Source organism: Paroedura picta, chromosome 3 (assembly GCF_049243985.1).
Source record: "Paroedura picta isolate Pp20150507F chromosome 3, Ppicta_v3.0, whole genome shotgun sequence".
Classification (NCBI taxonomy): domain Eukaryota; kingdom Metazoa; phylum Chordata; class Lepidosauria; order Squamata; family Gekkonidae; genus Paroedura; species Paroedura picta.
In genome coordinates this window covers 125,357,236-125,377,449 of record NC_135371.1, presented here as the reverse complement: position 1 = coordinate 125,377,449, position 20,214 = coordinate 125,357,236, and the positions used below count along the sequence as shown (strand labels likewise).

General features: G+C 44.2%; 1 protein-coding gene across 3 annotated transcripts; it reads left to right on the top strand.

Moving 5' to 3' along the window:
• Positions 1-84: 84 nt before the first annotated feature.
• On the top strand, positions 85-16,435 carry ADPRM (ADP-ribose/CDP-alcohol diphosphatase, manganese dependent). Of its 3 annotated transcripts, none has more exons than XM_077327596.1 (4): positions 85-303; positions 1,190-1,842; positions 10,220-10,336; positions 11,694-16,435. In XM_077327596.1, exons 2-4 carry the CDS (start codon positions 1,215-1,217, stop codon positions 12,035-12,037), a joined length of 1,089 nt encoding a protein of 362 aa, XP_077183711.1. In that variant the 5' UTR covers positions 85-303; positions 1,190-1,214; the 3' UTR covers positions 12,038-16,435. The 3 variants fall into 3 exon arrangements, with proteins under 3 accessions (XP_077183711.1, XP_077183712.1, XP_077183710.1); XM_077327597.1 differs by having other exon boundaries at positions 85-374; XM_077327595.1 differs by lacking the exon at positions 85-303 and adding an exon at positions 385-988.
• The last annotated feature ends 3,779 nt before the right edge of the window (positions 16,436-20,214 follow it).

Here is a 20,214-nt window from a genome sequence, read left to right as displayed (position 1 = left end):
TCCCTTCCATCTCACGCTCCTCCTAGAGATACCGGAAGCATATAACGACACTTCCGGTCTGTTCTTTTCAGGGGAAGTATTTAGGGCCTTTACCACAGATACGCCGAAGGATAGAGCGTCACGCGCACCTTAGCGCCTATAGGGGGCCATTGTCAACAGAGCCGCGTTCGTCGCAGGCTTTTCCTGTCTAAGATTCTCCGCAGGAAACCGAGAGGAGGGAATGAGGGAAGGAATGGGCCGGAAAGGGAAGTTGGCTGACTGGCGGGAGGCGGCTTCTCGTATGGTGCGGTCTCCTTAAAGTGGGTGAGTCGCCGTTCCCATAGTAACGGTGAATCCCCCTCCCCACACACACACACAAATCTAGTGAATAAAGTGTAAGTCCGACGGCACCTTTTAAAACCAACGAAACTTAATTCTGGGTCTAAGGTTCCACGTGCATGCATACTTCTCCATCAGATCCATAAATACCAGGCTAGCAAGCATGGTGCTTAGCAGCCAATTACGTCAGTTAAGGAGAAAAGCGAAGCAAGGCTCAATTTAGATTGTAATTCTTAAAAGCAAATGATCTCGAGCATCAACGACCCCTTAGATTGGGATCCCCCCCCCCCCCTCATTGTGATAGAATAGGGGGACTGAGAGTGACGGGCCCAGATTTTTGGTGGAAATTTGGACCGGAGTCTTCACAGTCCTGGAGCTGCACTAAAACCTCTACACCACATCAGCCTTTGAAACATTTTCATTGAGCACATTACTCTTTCAGGAATTCTATGATGATGTGTGAAAGGACCAAGACTCTCGAACAGAGGATTGTCCATTGAAAATGAACAGTGTTTTGCAAGAATGCAAACCAATCTAAACTTTGGGAGAGCTGGAGAGCTGCCTCCTTTGCAGTTCAAAGTTTTCCTTTTTCCCTTCCAGCCAAAAAACCCTGGCCCCAAAGAGATTACTGTTTACATTTGTTTAGTGATATGGATGGATACCCACCCAGGTAATGAATGCTTGCTTGCCTTGTTTATTACCTGAGGACGCTTACTCTACCATTGTCATGCCATTATGCATGTTCTGAAATAAAAATACAGAGAATTGCACTCATTTAGCCTGTTCTGTGTATATTTGATCCATTTATTTGCTTCATTTATTTTAATATATATTTTAATATATCAACTGTTATTTCCCCCCCTTGTATTAGATTTATAAAGGAACTTTGGGCAACTATGGATGAGGATCTTAGCTGCAAACAAGGAGCAACAACAGGAACATCTGAAGTGCTATTCTCCTTTGGAGTAATAGCAGATATTCAGTATGCTGATTTAGAAGATGGCTATGATTTCTTGGCAACTCGAAAGAGATACTACAGGCATAGCCTACACCACCTTCACAGTGCAATTGAAGATTGGAATGGGGAGGAAATTCCACCTGAGTTTGTGCTGCAGCTTGGGGATATCATTGATGGCTTCAATGCCCAAAATAAAGTATCAGAGGAAGCACTGTTCAGAGTCATGAAAACATTTAAGAAGCTCAAGGCCCCAGTCCATCACATATGGGGCAACCACGAATTGTATAACTTCAGCAGAAACTATCTAAGACAATCTGTTCTGAATAGCAAGTACTTACAAGATCAGACTTTGCTTAGCAATTCTACTAGAGACCAAAGCACTACAGAAGATGCTTCTGCAGAATTTTATGCTTATCATTTTTGCCCGAAGGCTACATTTCGATTCATTCTTCTTGATACTTATGATTTAAGTATTCTGGGGAGGGATGTCTCTACCAAAAAATATCAGGATTCTCTACTTCTCCTGCGAAAAAATAATCCAAATGAGAATTTGAATAGTCCAGTAGGTATGGTTCTGAGCATGACTAATGTAGGTTTCTACCACCTGTTATGGCATTAGTATAATACTGGGGAATGGGGTGCCTCACTCAGCCTTTACGGTATGTTTTGTTATGTTCTGCTTCAGTGGGGGAAGTCCTCCAAAACTGGCTTCAGGCAGGGCTTGTGCAAATTAGTATGCTTCTCCAGGATGAGAGTGGGCTTTCCCTTCCCGTCTCATCATCCCTGCTGCTCCAGCAGGATATTCGGAGCATAGTTCCTCGACCTGCCTGTAATGGCCTATGACTGGTTATGGAAACAGAAAGTAATCCATGGATCTGGCTAGAAGAAAAGAAACCAAAGGAGTCTTTCTGGCCCTGAACAGCCAGAAGTCTTGGGTAAGTCTCACCTCCTGTCCATATACTGGGTCTAGCAGCGGGCTCGCCTGGCCTGAAGGAGGAACTTGAATAAGGTGAAAAGAAAGGTAGGTCGCAAGCTCCCAGCGCTTTGGAAAGAGTGGGTTATTGCACTGTGGTAAGGCAGTTTGTATGGTGAGGAAATGTACTCACTGCCTGTTCCCTCAGAGTGAAGTTTTTTTTACTCCCTCAGAATAAAGGGAGCACAAAAATGGTGCCTGCACAGTTTTTTTGTCATCTTTGCTACTCCTCCCCCACAGGATTTTAAATCTGCATGGCTCCAGCAGCAGCCAATCTGCATCCTGGCAACCACTTTTTAGCATATGCAGGGGGTTCCTCTGAAACAGCTACTGGCAGCAGCAGAGAGGGAAGTCCTGGGATGCATTTTAAAATGTGTGGAGCCAAACATGGAGACAGGCAGAGCTCTTTTTCTCTCCTCTGAACTGTCTTCCTCATCACCCTGTGGAGGCAAAGGCCAAGCTGGACATGTCCCCAGACCCTGTAATAGCGGGTGTCCGTTACCCCAGTTCAGAAAGAGCAGGGAAGGGAAGTGACACTGAAGGGATTACTGCCAGAGGTTTTTCTTATCCCTGTTTGGTAGGAGGACGTAGGGGAGGAAGCTGCTGTGGAAACCACAAACTTGTACCCAGAAACAGTGCAGCATGGTGATTTTTATGGAAGCAGCTGTAAACATAAGTCTGCAGGAGAATGGTGCACAGCCAACCCAGGTGGTAGGCACAGAGCTCCAGTAATATCCAGTCCACAGCACCAAAACATGGGCTATGCCACTAGGGCCCCTTTACAATCCAGATCCTTTTGGCTCCTCTGGACTAAGGGTTGGAACAAAAATTTGGTGGGCCTGCCATTTTTTCATTGTTTTCCTTATTGTATAGCACCAGCCTGGGTGGTCTGGGGTACTGTGCCCAACAAAGTTTTCTCCTGTCTCAGATGGATGGCTAGTAAGCCAGAGGGAATGCCAGGAAAATTGAGGGAGCCACAAAAAGCTGCCTCATAGTTGGTGAATTGTGGCAATAGAGGAATTCTTTAGACCTCTCTAGAGCAAGTTCCGTCCCCATCCTGTTACTGGCTACTCTGCCTCATTGGCAATAGTCTGGCCACAAGAAAGAAAAGACAAATTGTTAAAGGGGACCTTATAATTATATTTATCTATTTATTTATTTAGATTTCTATACCGCCCATTTCTTTGCAGCTTTGGGCGGTTTACACTGAACATTATATAACATTATATACGGAATGCTGCACCTTCAACAAGTTTATGTTAATAGTCAGCAATGACACTTATGTTACTCCAAAAGTAAATGCTGTTTTGTAATTAAACCAATAGAAGCTCAGGTTTTCTGCCACAATTTCTCGGCAGAGGTCAGGAAGGGATTATGTTGGTTGTCTGGAGGGCGCTCTCTTTCTCTCTCTCTCTCTCTCTCTCTCTCTCTCTCTCTCTCTTTCTCTCTCTCTCTCTCTCTCTCTCTCTCTCTCTCTGTATATAGAAGAAGAAGAGTTGGTTCTTATATGCCGCTTTTCCCTACCCGAAGGAGGCTCAAAGCAGCTTACAGTCGCCTTCCCATTCCTCTCCCCACAACAGACACCCTGTGAGGTGGGTGAGGCTGAGAGAGCCCTGATATCACTACTCAGTCAGAACAGTTTTATCAGTGCTGTGGCGAGCCCAAGGTCACCCAGCTGGTTGCATGTGGGGGAGCACAGAATCGAACCTGGCATGCCAGATTAGAAGTCCGCACTCCTAACCACTACACCAAACTGGCTCTATATATATATTATATATATATACTAGTAAAAAAGCCCATTGTATTCTAAAGACAATGGGCGCTAGCAGGGGGGGGAGAAATCAAGGGACTGGCAAAGGTGGCTTACGTTAAAGAGGGCGACAGGGACGGCGGGCGGCTCCAGCGCGGCGGCTTCTTGGCGGCGGCCATCTTCTTTTCGCGGGGGTGTGTCCTTCGGCGGCGGGGACTCCGTGGGCGGCGGCTCTTTGTAGGCGGTGCGTTCTTCGGCCGCGGGGACTCCCTGGGCGTTGGCTGTTTTGAAGCGGTGTGTCCTTCGGGCGTGGGTAGGCGCGGTTTGTCCTTCGGCCGGTGGTGTATCCTTCAGTCCGGGAGCAACTCCTTTGGCCGCGGGGACTCCCTGGGCGGCTGGTTTAGCGCGGCATTTTGTCCTTCGGTGGCGGGGACTCCCTGCCCGGCGGCTGGACGCGGGGAGAGGCGCTTCGCGCCTCTCGCCGCGTCCAACCGCCGGGCAGGGAGTCCCTGGCAGCGGCGCTCCGCGCGACTGGCGGGGACTTCCTTGAGGAGAGGCAGGCGGCTTCTTGGCGGCGTCCATCTTCTTTTCAGAGTGGTATTTCCCTCGGCCGCGGGGACTCCCTGGGCGGCAGGTCTTGCGAGGCGGTGAGTTCTTCGGCCGCGGGGACTCCGTGGGCGGCGGCTCTTTGTAGGCGGTGCGTTCTTCGGCCGCGGGGACTCCCTGGGCGTTGGCTGTTTTGAAGCGGTGTGTCCTTCGGGCGCGGGTAGGCGCGGTTTGTCCTTCGGCCGGTGGTGTATCCTTCAGTCCGGGAGCAACTCCTTTGGCCGCGGGGACTCCCTGGGCGGCTGGTTTAGCGCGGCATTTTGTCCTTCGGTGGCGGGGACTCCCTGCCCGGCGGCTGGACGCGGGGAGAGGCGCTTTGCGCCTCTCGCCGCGTCCAACCGCCGGGCAGGGAGTCCCTGGCAGCGGCGCTCCGCGCGACTGGCGGGGACTTCCTTGAGGAGAGGCAGGCGGCTTCTTGGCGGCGTCCATCTTCTTTTCAGAGTGGTATTTCCCTCGGCCGCGGGGACTCCCTGGGCGGCTGGTTTTGTGCGGCGTTGTGTCTCTCGGCGGTGGGGACTCCCAGCCCGGCGGCTGGACGCGGCGAGAGGCGCTTCGCGCCTCTCACCGCATCCAACCGCCGGGCAGGGAGTCCCCGACAGCCGCGCTCCGCGCGACTGGCGGGGGCTCCCTTGAGGAGAGTCAGGCGGCTTCTTGGCGGCGCCTTCTTGGCGGCGGCCATCTTCTTTCAGAGTGGTATTTCCTTCGGCGGCGGGGACTCCCTGCCCGGCGGCTTGACGCGGCGAGAGGCGCTTCGCGCCTCTCGCCACGTCAGGCCGGGAGCAACTGCGAGCCGCGCTCCGCGCGGGGGCTGCGGCTGGGAATCAGAGGGACCAATCGCGCCTGCCGATTGGTCCCTCTGATTGTCTGTCATGAGGAAGGGTCCAATCCGGACCCTTCCTCATCCCGGACACATCCCGCCCCAGAACCCCTTACTGCTTTATTTAGTCCGTGGCGCCCGCGGCGCCACGGGCGGTGTACAGATGTATGTATGTATGTACATACATCTAACCACAACTGCAATATATATATAAACATTTAGATTTTCCCAGTATTTATAACACATGGTGCATCTTATTTGTGTGGTAAAGAACCAGGGAACCTACCAAGGACATGGGCAGAACAGCAACCTTTTCTTTAGTTACACATTTCATAATAGTCCAGCAGAACTCCACTGAAACTGGGAGATGAGTTATCCAACAGGGGTTGGGATGGACACAATGATGAGGTAGCTTCTGTCTTAGCTTGTCTAACCAGTTTTGGAGGACTTCTCCCACTGAAGGAGAATGAAACATTGGACTTACCTGAAGGTTTCTTTGGTTCAGTGGGGCGAATTATCCCACTGCATTATTCTTTTGTATAGTCTGGAAGGTTTTTGTTCATTGGCTGATGTTTATGTGGTGGATGTTTAAGATGTGGTCACTATAGTACTTTCTAAGACAATAAAGTTTGTTGTATTGGGGAGCATGGCTGGAAAAGACACCCCACTCTTACCTGGAGAGGCATACTAATTTGCAAGCACTGCCTGGAACTAGTATGATCTAACCAGTTTTGGAGGATTTTGCCTCACTGAAGAGAAGAAACCTTCAGGTAAGTCCTATGTTTTGGTTGTATAACTGTCTGCATACATATAACAGCATACATGAAAGTAAGCTTGTGACAATGTTTATTCTGATTTGCATTAATGGGAAATGAAGTGATGAACACTCTTCCAAATACAGTTGAGACGTATGATATAAGGATGTGGACAAAGACCATGGTTTCCTGAGAGGAAGTAATAAATTCCTAGTATTTAAGACTGTCTCATGTTAAAGGAAAGGGAGGTTGAAATTTCCCAATAATTAATTAGTCCGTTAAAGCAATTTATTAGCTGCCATTCTCCTTTAAGGAACTCAAGGCAGGTTACAATAAAAATAAAGCATTATACAAAGCACAAGAAAAGCAACAGTTGTAAAACCCATAAAAGTCATAGTTTTAAGATCTCCAAATAGGACTGACAGTAATAAAAATTAAGTCAATTAGAATACAGATCCAAATAAAATTGATTTCAGCCACTTCCTGAACATTGATAGTAAGAAAGCCAGGTCCACTGACAAGAGGAGTTGTTCCATCATTGTGGGGAAACGCCTCCTTTCATGTACCTACCAAATGAGCATTTTTAATTGGTGGGGTGGGAGGGGAGGGCTCTCCTCATGATATTAATTCCCAAGTAAAAATGTATGGGAGAAGAAGCTCCATATATCACAGTCCCATGTAGGGCATTAAAATACAAAACTAACACCTTGAATTGGGCTTGGGATAGGATCAGTAGCCAGTGTAATGGGGATGTATGCTCCCAATAGGTGGCCCCTATCTGCAGTCTAACCACAACTGCAATAGATGCAACTTCTGAGCACTCTTCAAGGTAGATCCAAATAGCGCACATGGCAAATGTCCAGTTGAGACAACAGAACTTAATTCTGGGTATAAATTAGAACTGAGTGACTTGGCATGCGTAACAAGTAAAAACCTGTCCTAAGTACCGTAATAATTTGTAATTCAACAATATCCCATTCCAGTCTTTTACTGAAATTCCTTTGCAGTAAAACAGCTACTTTGAGGTTCCCCACTGAGTGTCCTGAGAGGTTGAAATATTCTTCAGGTTTCTCAGTTTTGCGGTTTTTGATTTATGATTTGTGATCATTATTCTCTTGAAAGAAAAATACAATGTTAAGCTATTTCTGTCAAAAGCTGAAATAGACCTTATATTAAAATTAATTCATTTTAATTAGTAATTCTGCAATTGAAAAGCTGTTATCCTGAAGATACACAATTGAAACCAAACCATAAGTATGTTACTTGGTGAGATTCTTAGAATCATAGAATTGTACTATCTAGTACAACCCCCCCCCCTCCTCAATGCACGATTGGCCTAAAGCATCCAAAATAAGTAACTGTCCAACATCTGCTGAAAGACCAGCAGAGAAGGGGAGTTCACCACCTCCTTAGGCAGCCAACTCCACTGCTAAATTACTGTTGACATAAATCCCCCCATATCCTAGCCCCCATAGTTTAAACCTATTACTACAGGCCCTATCCTCTCCTGCCAGCAGGAGCTGCTCCCTACTCTCCTAAGACCTAAGTGACAACCTTTCAAATAATTAAAAAGAGCAATCTTGTTCCCTCTGAACCTCCCTTCAGGCTGAACATTCCCAAGCCCTCAGCCTTTCCTCATAGGACTTGGTCCCCAGGTCCCAGATCATCCTTGTCACTCTTTTCTGCACCCTCTCAATTTTGTCCATATCCTTTTCAAAGACTCCAGAACTGCACACACTACCCCAGGTGATCAATACGGTATGCAGCAGGACAATCACATCTTGCGATTTTGATGTGATGTCTCTCTTGATACCGACCAAGACTGCATTAGTCTTCTTTACCGCCGCATCACACTGTTCATATTTTGCTTACAGTCCATATGTACCCCAAGATCTTGTTCACACACACTGCTACCCAGAAGTGTATCTCCTATCCTGTATGCATGCTTGTCATTTTTGTGACCCAGTTGTAGAAGTCTGCACTTTTTATTGAATCGTATCATGTTCACGTTTGCCCACTTTTCCAGCATGTTCGGATCTTTTTGAACTCTATATCTTCTGGGGTGTTTGCTACTTCTCCCTATTTGGTGTGATCTGCAAATTTAATGAGTAGTCCCTCCACCCCCTCATCCAGATCATTGATAAAAATGTTGAAAAGTACCAGATCCAATATGAAGCCCTGTGGCACCCCACTGCTTGCCTCCCTCTAGTCTAAGAAAATACCATTGACAGCTATTCTTTTGGTGTTGTTTTCTAATCAGTACCCTATCCATGTAGGCATCTGAAAAGCCAGTCTGCAGTCCTCCAGAACAACATAGGGAACCTTGTCATAAACCATGTGTACTGAGTTTCTACAATCTAGTAAACCGATCATTCAGTCAAAGAAGGAAATTAGGTTGGTCTGGCAGGACCTATTAGAGATAAATCCATGTTGACTTCCCCAGATCAACAATTTGTCCTTCAGATGTTTGCAGATCACCCCCTTTAAAATCTGCTCTATTCCCTGCAACTAAAGTCAAATTCAACGAACTGTCCTTTCCTGGGTCCTCTCTCTTCCCTTTTCTGAAGATGGGATAATGTTTGCTTTTCTCTAGTCTTCTGGCACTCCAGTCCTTCAAGATGTCCTAAAGATGATGGACAAAGGTTCCACAAGGTCTTCAGAAAGGTCTTTGAACACTCTTGGATACACACCATCTGGCCCAGGATATGTGAACTTACCCAGTGTAGCCAGGTGCCTCTCAACAACCTCCCTATCCATGTCAGCTTGCCACCCAACAAGATACCTTGCCTACTGCCATTCTTAGATTTGTCCATATTCTTCCAGGAAAAAAACAGGCAAAATAGGTACCGAGCCTTTCTGTTTTCTCCATCTTCTCCCAACTGTGGGCCTATTGTTTTATTTACCTTACATTTGCTCTTCACATATCTGAAGAAATGATTATTGTTGCAGTGGGCTTCCTGACGAGTCTCATATTCAGCTTTGGACTCTCTGATGGCTGACCCACAGTGTCTTGTAATTTACAAAAACCCCTTCCTTACATTTCTAAAACATTTCCTTTTTCTTCCTTAGATTTTCCTAAAGTTCTCTGTTCATCCAGGTAGGCTTCTTAGATCCCCTAACATATATCTGTCTTGCTGGAATAGTTATGGCTTGAGCATGCAATAGCTCTTGTTTAAGGAGAGCCCACCCTCTACTTGCTCCTTTCTCTTCCAGCATTCTTGTCCACAGGATGACTGTCATCATGTCTCTGAGTTTATTAAAGTCTGCCCTACAAAACACATGTCTGACTACAAACTTCCTTGGCCCCCCACCTTCTAGAAGAACCTGGTCACACACCCCCTCCCCAGGATTCCCATCTCCTTTAATCTATCCACCAGCTCTTAACTGTTGGGCAGTATTAAGTTGAGTATAGCTGAGCCTCTCATAAGTTCTTCCACCATTTGATAAATGAAATTGTCAGCCAGGTAGTTCAGAAAGTGGTATGACTCTGGATGCTTAGCAGAATTCATTTCCCAGCACACTTCAGGGAAATTGAAGTCACACATAATTACTCGGTCCTGTTGCCGTGATATTTTATCAAGCTGCTCAAGGAGGGCAGCATCCACATCCTCATCCTAGTCAGGTGATCTGTAGCAGACGCCAATCACTATACTCTTTGTTTTTCCCTCCCTTTACTCAGATTCTTTCAATTGGAGTGTCATTCTCCTCCTTTAGTATTTCTTCTCACATACAGCACCACTCCACCTCCTCTTTGACCTTTTCTGGGTTTGGGTTTTTTTTTTTTAACAAACCATATCTGTCCACTACTGCATTTCATTGATGGGAATTGTTCCAACAAGTCTCTGTAATGACTACTAAATCATATCTCAAGTTCTTCCTTTTTATGTCCCATACTTTTCAGGCATTGGTATATATAACACCTGAAGACTCTTACCCTTGGTTGCATTTGACCTGGACTTCTATTTGCTCTCCTACATTAGAATCCTTATGTTGGGCAACTCCTTCCCCTTGTGACTTCTTGACTGATTTTCTTTCCTTACAGGCCTTGCTGAACATCAGTTTGTACAGTTCAATGGAGGATTCAGTCAAGACCAGCTGGATTGGCTTGATGAAGTTCTTACATATGCTGACAAACATCAAGAAAGAGTGGTGATAGGGGGTAGGTATTTGTTGTTTCTTTTTGAATCATTGAATACATGATGTTTAGAAGGGAATGAAATATCCCATATGCCTAATAACATCTTTCTACAATTATATGAAATCTTAGCATGCTGCTTCTGAGGTTTGAGTAACGTAACCTGGCATAAGTTCTCAAAAGCATTCTTTGTGGAGAGAAAGAATGTGCCTATAAGTCAGGGTAAGTAAATTCTTGCATGTTTCTTTGTGGAGACCACAGTGGAACACAGTTCTTGGAAAAAGATGCCTTAGTGCAGGCATTCTCAACCAGGGTTTCATGAAGCATGGCAGGGTTTCACTGATTGGGTGGGAGTTAGTTTTTTATATTTTTAATAAAAATAAGATTATTGGGTGATATGACCATATCTGGTCATGTTGACCCCATCCCAAAATGAGGGGGTGGGAAGGGGTGGGTCCCTGGCTCTACAAATCCTTGTTGGCTGAGACATGTCACATGTGGTAGCAATTGGAGTCCAGCTAGGCAGGTACTCTCATTTTGACTTAAATGTGTGGGGGGGGGGGGGAGAGTGGGGGGGGTGGCACAGCGACATAGGCCTGCTCTGGCCCTGTTCCTTGCATTGGAGGGATGGAAGCCACAGAGCAGCATAGATCTGCCACAGTCTTGTTTCTGTAGGCTTTCACTGCAGGCTCCCTTTGGTGAAGAAGAGCAAACTGGTAACCACCCCAAAGTGCAGATATGGTTCTGTTCACAAATCGTCTAAAATTATTTCTGTGCTGTCACTCCCTATGATGTGGGAGTGGCCTGCTGATGTCACATCTAGTGGGAGTACCTGAGTGATGTCACTTCTGGTGACGTGATTTCCAGGGCGCAGCAGGAAGGCATGGACTGCTGACATCAGTTCCAGGGTTTCTCGAAGTCTGAAAAATGTTTTTGGGGTTTCTCAATGGTAAAAAGGCTGATAAAGGCCCTGTTCCTTGCATTGGAGGGTTATTAGAATGAGAGAAGCAAGAATCATGTAAGGGGTTCTCTGCCTCTCACTGTAGTGTCTGAGCTGCCCAATACCTGAATGGTTAGAGGCAGAATAATACTGTTGTATACTGTATATTTGTGTTGCTTCACATATTATTTCAATATCATCACAACAACCCTATAAATTGTCCTGTTTGCCCCATATTGAAGGCTAGAACTGAGAAATAGAGGCTTTCTTAAGGTCACCCAGTCAGCTGTGGTCCTTCAGCTCATATTTCATGCTCTTAACCACTATGCTACACCAACTTTGCAAGGCTAAGACAGCTTCAAATGATGACCTAATTCTTAAATTAGTGATAAACACTATATCCCAAGGTACAGGACTTGACTTTTCTGTCTCCTTTTGCAGGGCACATACCTATCCATCCACAATCTTCAAACTGTGTCTGCCTTGCTTGGAATCATAAGGATGCTCTTGCTGTCATCCACTCACATCCCTCTGTGGTCTGTTTTCTTGCTGGCCACGTTCATGACGGTGGTTACTGTTTAGACTCTCATGGAGTCCATCATATTACTCTTGAAGGAATTATCGAAACTCCTCCTGAAAGTAATGCTTTTGGAACTGTGTATGTTTATGATGACAGGATGGTATTAAAAGGACGAGGCAGAGTTCCAGATCTCGTGATGCATTATAGGAAACATCACAATGCGATGTACTGCAGTAATACAGCTGACAGCACTGTGCTGCCATAATTATTTACTGGACACTCATTCTGATATGCCCACAGAAAATGTATCAGGCACTGCTGGTGACTACAAGTCTGACATGCAATCTAAACATCTGTGTTGCTTGGTGAAGGAAGGAGTAGAAAATAATTTATTCAGTCTTCACGAACAAACTTGAAATAAAGTCTTCAATGCAGGCCTTTGTCTTTCAAATTTAACATGGCAAAATGGGAATATTTATCCTGTTGTGGTAAGTGTATTTTACTGTTGTGCCTAAATCTTAATCTCTGATATTTTTACTGCTTGTATTCCCAATGCATTACACTTTACCAGAAGCTTATAGCCAAGGAATTAGCTACTCGGCAATCATTCTGTGATAATGTAGTTGCCAAAGAACTTGTTGCCCTCATAGATAAACTGAGTAACAGGGTAGCAGTGATAGTAGAAGACTCAGCTGACAATATGCCCCTGTAATACAACCATTAAAGGAACTGAAATTAAATTTTGGCTATAGATCCAGCAATGCCATGTATGCTTCACACCTTGTCTAATTGTTTTCCACCACTTTTGCATAGCCTGTCTTGTTCTTAAGTCGCACGTGAGATTTTGTACCAGTCCTACTTTCTACTTAGCTGCTGCTTTGTTCCCCTTCCTTCTCTCTACCACTTCCATTATCCCCAGGTCTACTTTTCAGCCCAGTCTTCGTCTCAATTCCTTCAGTCAACCTGCTCATAAACCCTAGGAGGTTTCTCTAGAGCTCTGTCTTGTCTCATTCCCGTCTGTTTATCACATATTCTTACAGCCTGGTTCCTTGGCTGTTCCTTCATTTCAGTGTAGCCTGTGTCAAAAGTTTCACAAGCACAACACAAAATAGTTACTCCCTGTGCCCTTGGTATAAGTTTTGTGCCAGTTTCAAATGATGACCTAAAAAAGTTTATACCACAGTGGTTTGTAACAAGACATTTGTTTTGCTTACTAATAACATTGCTCTTGTCTATTGTATTGTCTATTTAAGTTTTGTCCCACTATTCCTCCAAGATGATTTAGGTGCTATATATGCCTCCCCCCACCTCCATGTTAGCTTCACAACTGGTCGTTTAGGCTGAGGGAGAGTGAGTGGTCCAAGGCTGGCCAGTACAGTTCCTGTTAGAGCCTAGTGGCATGAAACAAATGATGAAGACAGATTGACTGTTGTACCTAGCTGTTCCTGCTCCTGGAGGTCTGGTTGGCTCTCTCATTGCTCTTCTTTAGACACCATATGAAGACTTTATTGTTTCATGGTGCCTTTGGTTTGCGTATCAAATTGAATGTTTGCCTCTGTGCTGCTGGTCAGCTTTTCTGAAGGGCTCAAGGGAAGAAAATGGGGAAGAAAGGGTTCTATGTAATCCTTTTATAGTAGGTTTGAGATTGTTGCTGCATTGATTAACTATCCAGAAGGTCCTACACTGAAGGAAAGATTGGCTATAAGTATGTTATATATAATCTTTATGGTCACCCACAGAGACTCATGGATCCAATTGAATTCCAGAATTTGTTCTGGATTTGTTTGGCTCTGCCAGCAGCTCTCTTTATGAACTGACTGGTACCTGGAGGTCAGTTCCCCAGGTCTACCTTTAGGAGACCATTGACTGAGTTGCCCCCAGCACCCTCTTCACCCCTGAATTACCTTGGCTCCCTGGTATATGGATTAACTAAGGATGGTTAAAAGCGGTTTTAGATGGCTAGAGTGGTGCAGGCAATGAACTCATGACAAAACAATAAAAGCACTTCATAGAGCCTGCTTGAAGACGTATGAAGTGGCATTGAAGGCAGCACAGTGTTCTTACTGCATTGGCAGTGTTGTGTCCAGCTCAACTGTTTAGAGTTATAAGGCAACTGACCATTCCTTTGGTGGCTCCAAAAGTAGATGAAAATTTGGCTGTTAGCGATGACTCATTTGCAGCATTTTTCCCCAATAAACTCTCTGTCCTTCCTCAAGACTTGACTGCCAGATTTGAAGCCATTAGGAGTTCAGGGTCCTGTGTGTGCAGTCAGGTCCATTTCTGAGCTGCTTCAACCCACTTTCCCAGGTAGATATTGACAGGATTTTATTGGCTGTGTGGTCCATTACCGGCTACTTGGATCCCTGCTATTCTTGGTTTTTGAAAACTTCCAGGAAAGTGAGACATTTATTATTTATTTTTCAATTTGTATACCACCACTCTTCCAGTGGTCTCATGGTGGTACACAGCAATAAAACATTAAAATACAATAAAACCCTGCAAAGGCGGCAGGTGGTCACATGTTAAGCCTTCTAATTACCTCTGATCCCTTCCCTCCTCTTTCAACCTCTCACTCTCTCAGGGCTCATTCCCTAGCTCCTTCAAAGAGGCAGTAGTGACACCCCTCCTGAAAGTCATTGTATGATAAGGACCTAGCCAGTTACCACGCACTATCTAATCTGCTATTTCTGGGAAAGAAGACGAGTTGGTTCTTATATGCCACTTTTCTCTACCCAAAGGAGTCTCTTAGTGGCTTACATTTGCCTTCCCTTTCCTCTCCCCACAACAGACACCCAGTGAGGTAGGTGTGGCTGAGAGAGCCCTGATATTACTGCTCAGTCGGAACAGCTTTATCAGTGCTATGGCGAGCCCAAGGTCACCCAGTTGGTTGCATATAGGGGAGCGCGGAGTCAAACCCGGCTCGCCAGATTAGAAGTCTACTATCCACTACACCAAGCTGGTGATTGAACAAGCAGGGGCTGAACAACTCCAAGAATTTCTGGAGGAGACGTCCACCCTAGATCTGCCCTTCCAATCTAGCTTCCAGCAAGGGTTTGGGGCCCCTGGTTATACCTTGATGCAGGTTGGATGTCACTGCTTGAACCTCTTGGACCTACTTCCAGGGTCAGCCCCAAAGGATAATCATGGGTGAAGAGAGGTTGTGACTGCAGGCCCTAACCTGTGGAATTCCACAGGATCAATTATCTCCTCAATTTTATTTAATATCTTCTAAATGTTCCTTCTGGTAGGGATTGTTAGATGGTTTGGAGTAGGATGTCATTGGTATGCAAATGATACCCATTCTACCTTTTAAGGAGTGATTGGTAGCTGGAATTCCAGTTTTGGCCTCCTGCCTGGATGCAGTGATAGAATAGCTAGGTGAGAGCTGGTTGGAGCTAAATCCATCCAAGACAGAGGCTATGTGGCAGAGCCACTTCTACCAATCTATAATGGGATCTATTTTCTATCGACTAAATAAAGAATTTGAGATTATGGCTTGTTTAGAATTATGGCTTGATTATTTGCTCTCCATGGACAATCGTGACAAACATTGCATTTTACCATCTACATCAGGCTTGCCAACTGGTTCCCTTTCTGTTTTGGGAGGACCTTGCCACAGTAAAATGTGTCGGAGAGAAACTTCCAAATATGTTACTGGCTGAAAAGGAGAATTAAGCTGATTTGATATTTAAACATTTGCAGAAAGTGTAAAGTAGAGGGAAACATTGTTTCCTGAACAAATACAGAGTCCAATGTCACCCTTAAGACCAACGAAGTTTTATTCAAGTGTCATGACATTGTATCTGAGGAAGTGTGTGCGCACACAAAAGCTCATACGTTGAATAAAAATTTGTTGGTCTTAAATGTACCCCTGGACTCTAAGTTCATTCTGCTGTTTCAGACCAAAACAGCTACCCACTTGAATCTTATTTCCTGATGTAAGGTACCCTCTGCTGAAGAAAGTTGTTCACTAAAGAACTCCAGCTTATTTCAAAAGATGTTAAGTTCTCTAATTATTTGTCACAGTCTCTGCCATAAATAGGCAGTGTTCAACAGTTAATCTACTTAGCTGCTCTTTGGAGATATATCCACAATTCTTGTTATCAGTAAATAGGAAGTCAGCTCAGATGGTCTCCAATTCTCTACATGCACAGTATGGGCGGAAGTCTCTGAACAAAAAATGCAGCAAATGGTAGCCATGATGCTACATGTCTCACATTGTAGATGGACAGACACCATTTAAAGACACTATGTGGGGTTGTTGCTGTTTTTAAAGCTAGGCTTAATTATTTGAAATGAAGACCAATGCCATCAATATGTAATTTGATAAGTGAAAATAGACATTGTGCTGCGTTCTGTAGAAACATTTGGGGAAGTACAGCCAATCAGTCCTTGCCTCAGCTTCCCCTCAGCCTGCTGTATCTCCTGAAAATCATCTCTGAGGATCAGGGAACCTACAGTGTACCACTGTATGAGGGACTGCAGCAAGGAGGGCAACTGGGTGAAATCACCCACTTCTATCGAGCAAAGTATCTAATCAAAATCCCTCCTTGCACTTCAATATTTAGGGTAATCATTGTTTTGCTGATCTCATACTTGATAATTTTGAGCTTTCTTTAAAAAATCACTGAATGTATTTAATAAAAAGCACTTCTACCATTTCCTTTTGGTCCTGATTTGGTCCTGATTCTTGGAGACTCTTTGAAACATCAACTGGTATTCCCACAGGACACATCACACTCAGAACTTCAAGATCACCCTAGCTCACAGGAAATTTTCACAAACCAATTATAAAGCCAAGTTTTTGTGATTAATGGCTTACAAGGGCAGCCCAGCATCACATCAACCCTATCTCATTACTGCAATCCAATGAATCACAATTATGATTAGTAAATAAAGGCTGCATCTCAAATGAGATCCTGGCAAAGCCTTGAGAATTATGAGTTGTGTGTTAAGTGCCATCATGTTGCTTCTGCCCTATGGGAACACACTGAATTAGTGACTTCCAAAGCATTCTATCATGATAAAGATAAAGGTATCCCCTGTGCAAGCACTGAGTCATGTCTGACTCTTGGGGTGACGCCCTCGAGCATTTTCATGGCAGACTCAATTCGGTGTGGTTTGCCAGTGCCTTCCCCAGTCATTACCATTTACCCCCCAGCAAGCTGGGTCTGACTCTTGGGGTGACGCCCTCGAGCGTTTTCATGGCAGACTCAATTCGGTGTGGTTTGCCAGTGCCTTCCCCAGTCATTACCATTTACCCCCCAGCAATTTTACCAACCTCGGAAGGATGGAAGGCTGAGTCAACCTTGAGCCAGCTGCCGGAAATCGAACTCCGAACCTCATGGACAGACAGTTTCAGATGGCATTTCTGGTGCCTTACCACTCTGCGCCACAAGAGGCTCTATTCTGTCATAGGATCATAAGAAGAGCCCTACCTGATCAGCCCTACCTGAGCAGACCAGTGGTCCATCTAATCTACCACCCTGTCTCCCACAATGATCAAGAAATGGGCATAGAGATGCCTCCTGGCTCTGGGATTTAGGGGTTTAGTGCCTCTGAATTTGGAGGTTCTCCTCAATCACCATGGCTAGTAGCCATTCATAGGCTTCTCTATAAATCTAATTCCCTTTTAAATTTGTTTATTCCTGTGGCCATCACTACATTTTGTGCCTCCTGAACCATCCTGAATAATTTTGTGTCATCTGCACACCTGGCCACTACACAATTCACTCTTTGTTCCAAATCATTTACAGGCCCCAATACAAAACCCTATATTTGAATTTGGGATTTTTTGTCACAATGTGCACCACTTTACATTTAGCAATATTGAACCTCTACTATATTGTCACCCCCTCATCTAGTTTGCGGTGGAACTCTTGGACGTCTTCACAGTCAGCCTTGATTTTCACCATCCTGAATAATTTTGTGTCATCTGCGAACCCAGCCATACACTGTTCACTCCTTGTTCCAGATCATTTACAGGCCCCATTACAAAACCTAGTGGGATCCCACTGTTTAGTTCCCTCCACTGTGAGAACTGTCCTATTGTTTCCTGTCACTTAACCAAAGTTTAATCCATAAGAGAACCCATCCTCTTATCCCATAACTGCTAAGTTTATTCAGGAGTCTTTGGTGAAGTACCTTGTCAAATTGCCTCATGGAGGCTTTGCACACTGAGGGCCATCACTTGCTTTGAGTCAATGAATCTCAAGTTGCGTCTTCTTTCCCTGCTGTCTTCAGAAGAAGAAGAAGAGTTGGTTCTTATATGCCGCTTTTCCCTACCCGAAGGAGGCTCAAAGCAGCTTACAGTCGCCTTCCCATTCCTCTCCCCACAACAGACACCCTGTGGGGTGGGTGAGGCTGAGAGAGCCCTGATATCACTGCCCGGTCAGAACAGTTTTATCAGCGCCGTGGCGAGCCCAAGGTCACCCAGCTGGCTGCATGTGGGGGAGCGCAGAATCAAACCCGGCATGCCAGATTAGAAGTCCGCACTCCTAACCACTACACCAAACTGGTGTAGTTCAACCTTTCCTAGCGTCATTGTTTTTTCTAGTGTCTTCTCATCATGCAACCAAAATAGGAGAGCTTCAGTTTATTTTTTTTTTTTTTATAATGATTTTTTTTATTTTCATAAAGATAGAAATATAATCATCATTTAAGAATATACGACCCCACATTGACTCCACAGTGATATAAACTTTTGCCCAAAACTCTAAGAGCCATGAGTCTAAGAGCCATCCACATTTCCACTACATTAAAAAAAAGGCCTGTTTAGATATACAAAAGAAAAGTTATTATTAATCAACTTACTTGTGAGATCGTAGACCTCACATTAACTGCTTGATACAATCTAAGAGCTATCCTAGCAGATATTTCTAGGTTTGAGTTAGATGCTTAACATTAAACATTTCTTATAGCACAGTATGAGTTTTGGCCCTGTATCAATACCCTGATGAAGGGAGAGGAAAGTAGGGCTTTGCCTTAAAGATGTACAAAGAAAAAAAAATTACAAAAGGATTTCATAATTTCTCCTTATCCTTAATACAGATACATCTACAAACCATTTATACTTGACCCATTCTAAGAGCCATCCTGACAGGTATAAGTTGAGAGCTTTGCATTTTCTACAGATCAATATGAGCTTTGGCCCTATAACAATACACCAATAAAAAAAAATAATAATAAGGGGGGAAAGCCCCATTTTATATTTCCAACGCTAACGATTATATTACCTATATGTCTACTAAGAAAAAGAAACAAGAGAAAAAAAAGGCACTGCTTCCCCTTTTTCATAAAAATAGCAATGTAGGATACAGTATATGTTGTTAATACAGAGAATAATAAGATTTCCAGGTTTAGATTAAATGCTTAACATTAAACATAGAACAATATAAGCTTTCAGTCTTCTATAGCTTCTCCTTATCCTTGGTTCTGATACATCTACAAAACAATTTATGCTTGACCCATTCTAAGAACCATCCTGACAGATATATTTTCAGATTTAAGTTGAAAGCTTAACATTAAACATTTTCTACAAGTCAGTGTAGGCTTTAGTCCTAGGACAATACCCTAATAGAAGAAAGAAAAAATAAGGGGGGGGAACCCCATTTTACATTTTCAGCACTAATGATTATATTACCTATATGCCTACAAAAGAAAAGAGACAAAAAAAAAACAAGAGAGAAAGAGACACTGCTTCCCCTTTTTCATAAAAATGGAAATATAGAATACAGTATAACATTAAACATAAAACAATATGAGCTTTCGGTCTTCTTAAGGGGGTCTCATCTCGAGGCTTGCTACATCTTGTCGTTCCCGTAAAATTATATTCTGTCCCATTGGCCTTTGGCGTAGAAAGTGCAGTTGTACTCTTTCCCGCAGAATATGCATCGATAAATCTTGAGGCCGTTGCACCTCCTGGACTCCAGTATCAATACAATTTTCCCCCCAGAGAGATCCTTTAAATCGGTTACTTTCACTGCAGATCCATATTTCTTTTGATTGATTTTTGTACACTGTTGCTTTGAGATGGCTGTATGTCTTTTTAAAAAGGGTGTCCTTATCTGGGCTGCAGAACTCCGGCATCCCATTTTCCGTCTCCAGAATTTCAGATTTCTCTTCTACTGTTGGTTTTCCACCTTGTTTAGAGCTGTCATCAGCCACTGTTATTGATCCATTATTCCTGTTAAAGACGTCTTCCTTGGCATCTTGGATCTCCTTGAAGATATGAATTTCAGATTTCTCTTCTGCTGTTGGTTTTCCACCTTGTTTAAAGCTGTCATCAGTCACTGTTATTGATCCATCATTCCTATTGAAGACTTCTTCCTTGCCATCTTGGATCTCCTTGGAGATATTTTTGATCAATCCATCTAAAAATACTTTGTAATCTTGGGTTTGTATCTCTATTAGATGAGCCAATCTTTTTAACATAGACATGAT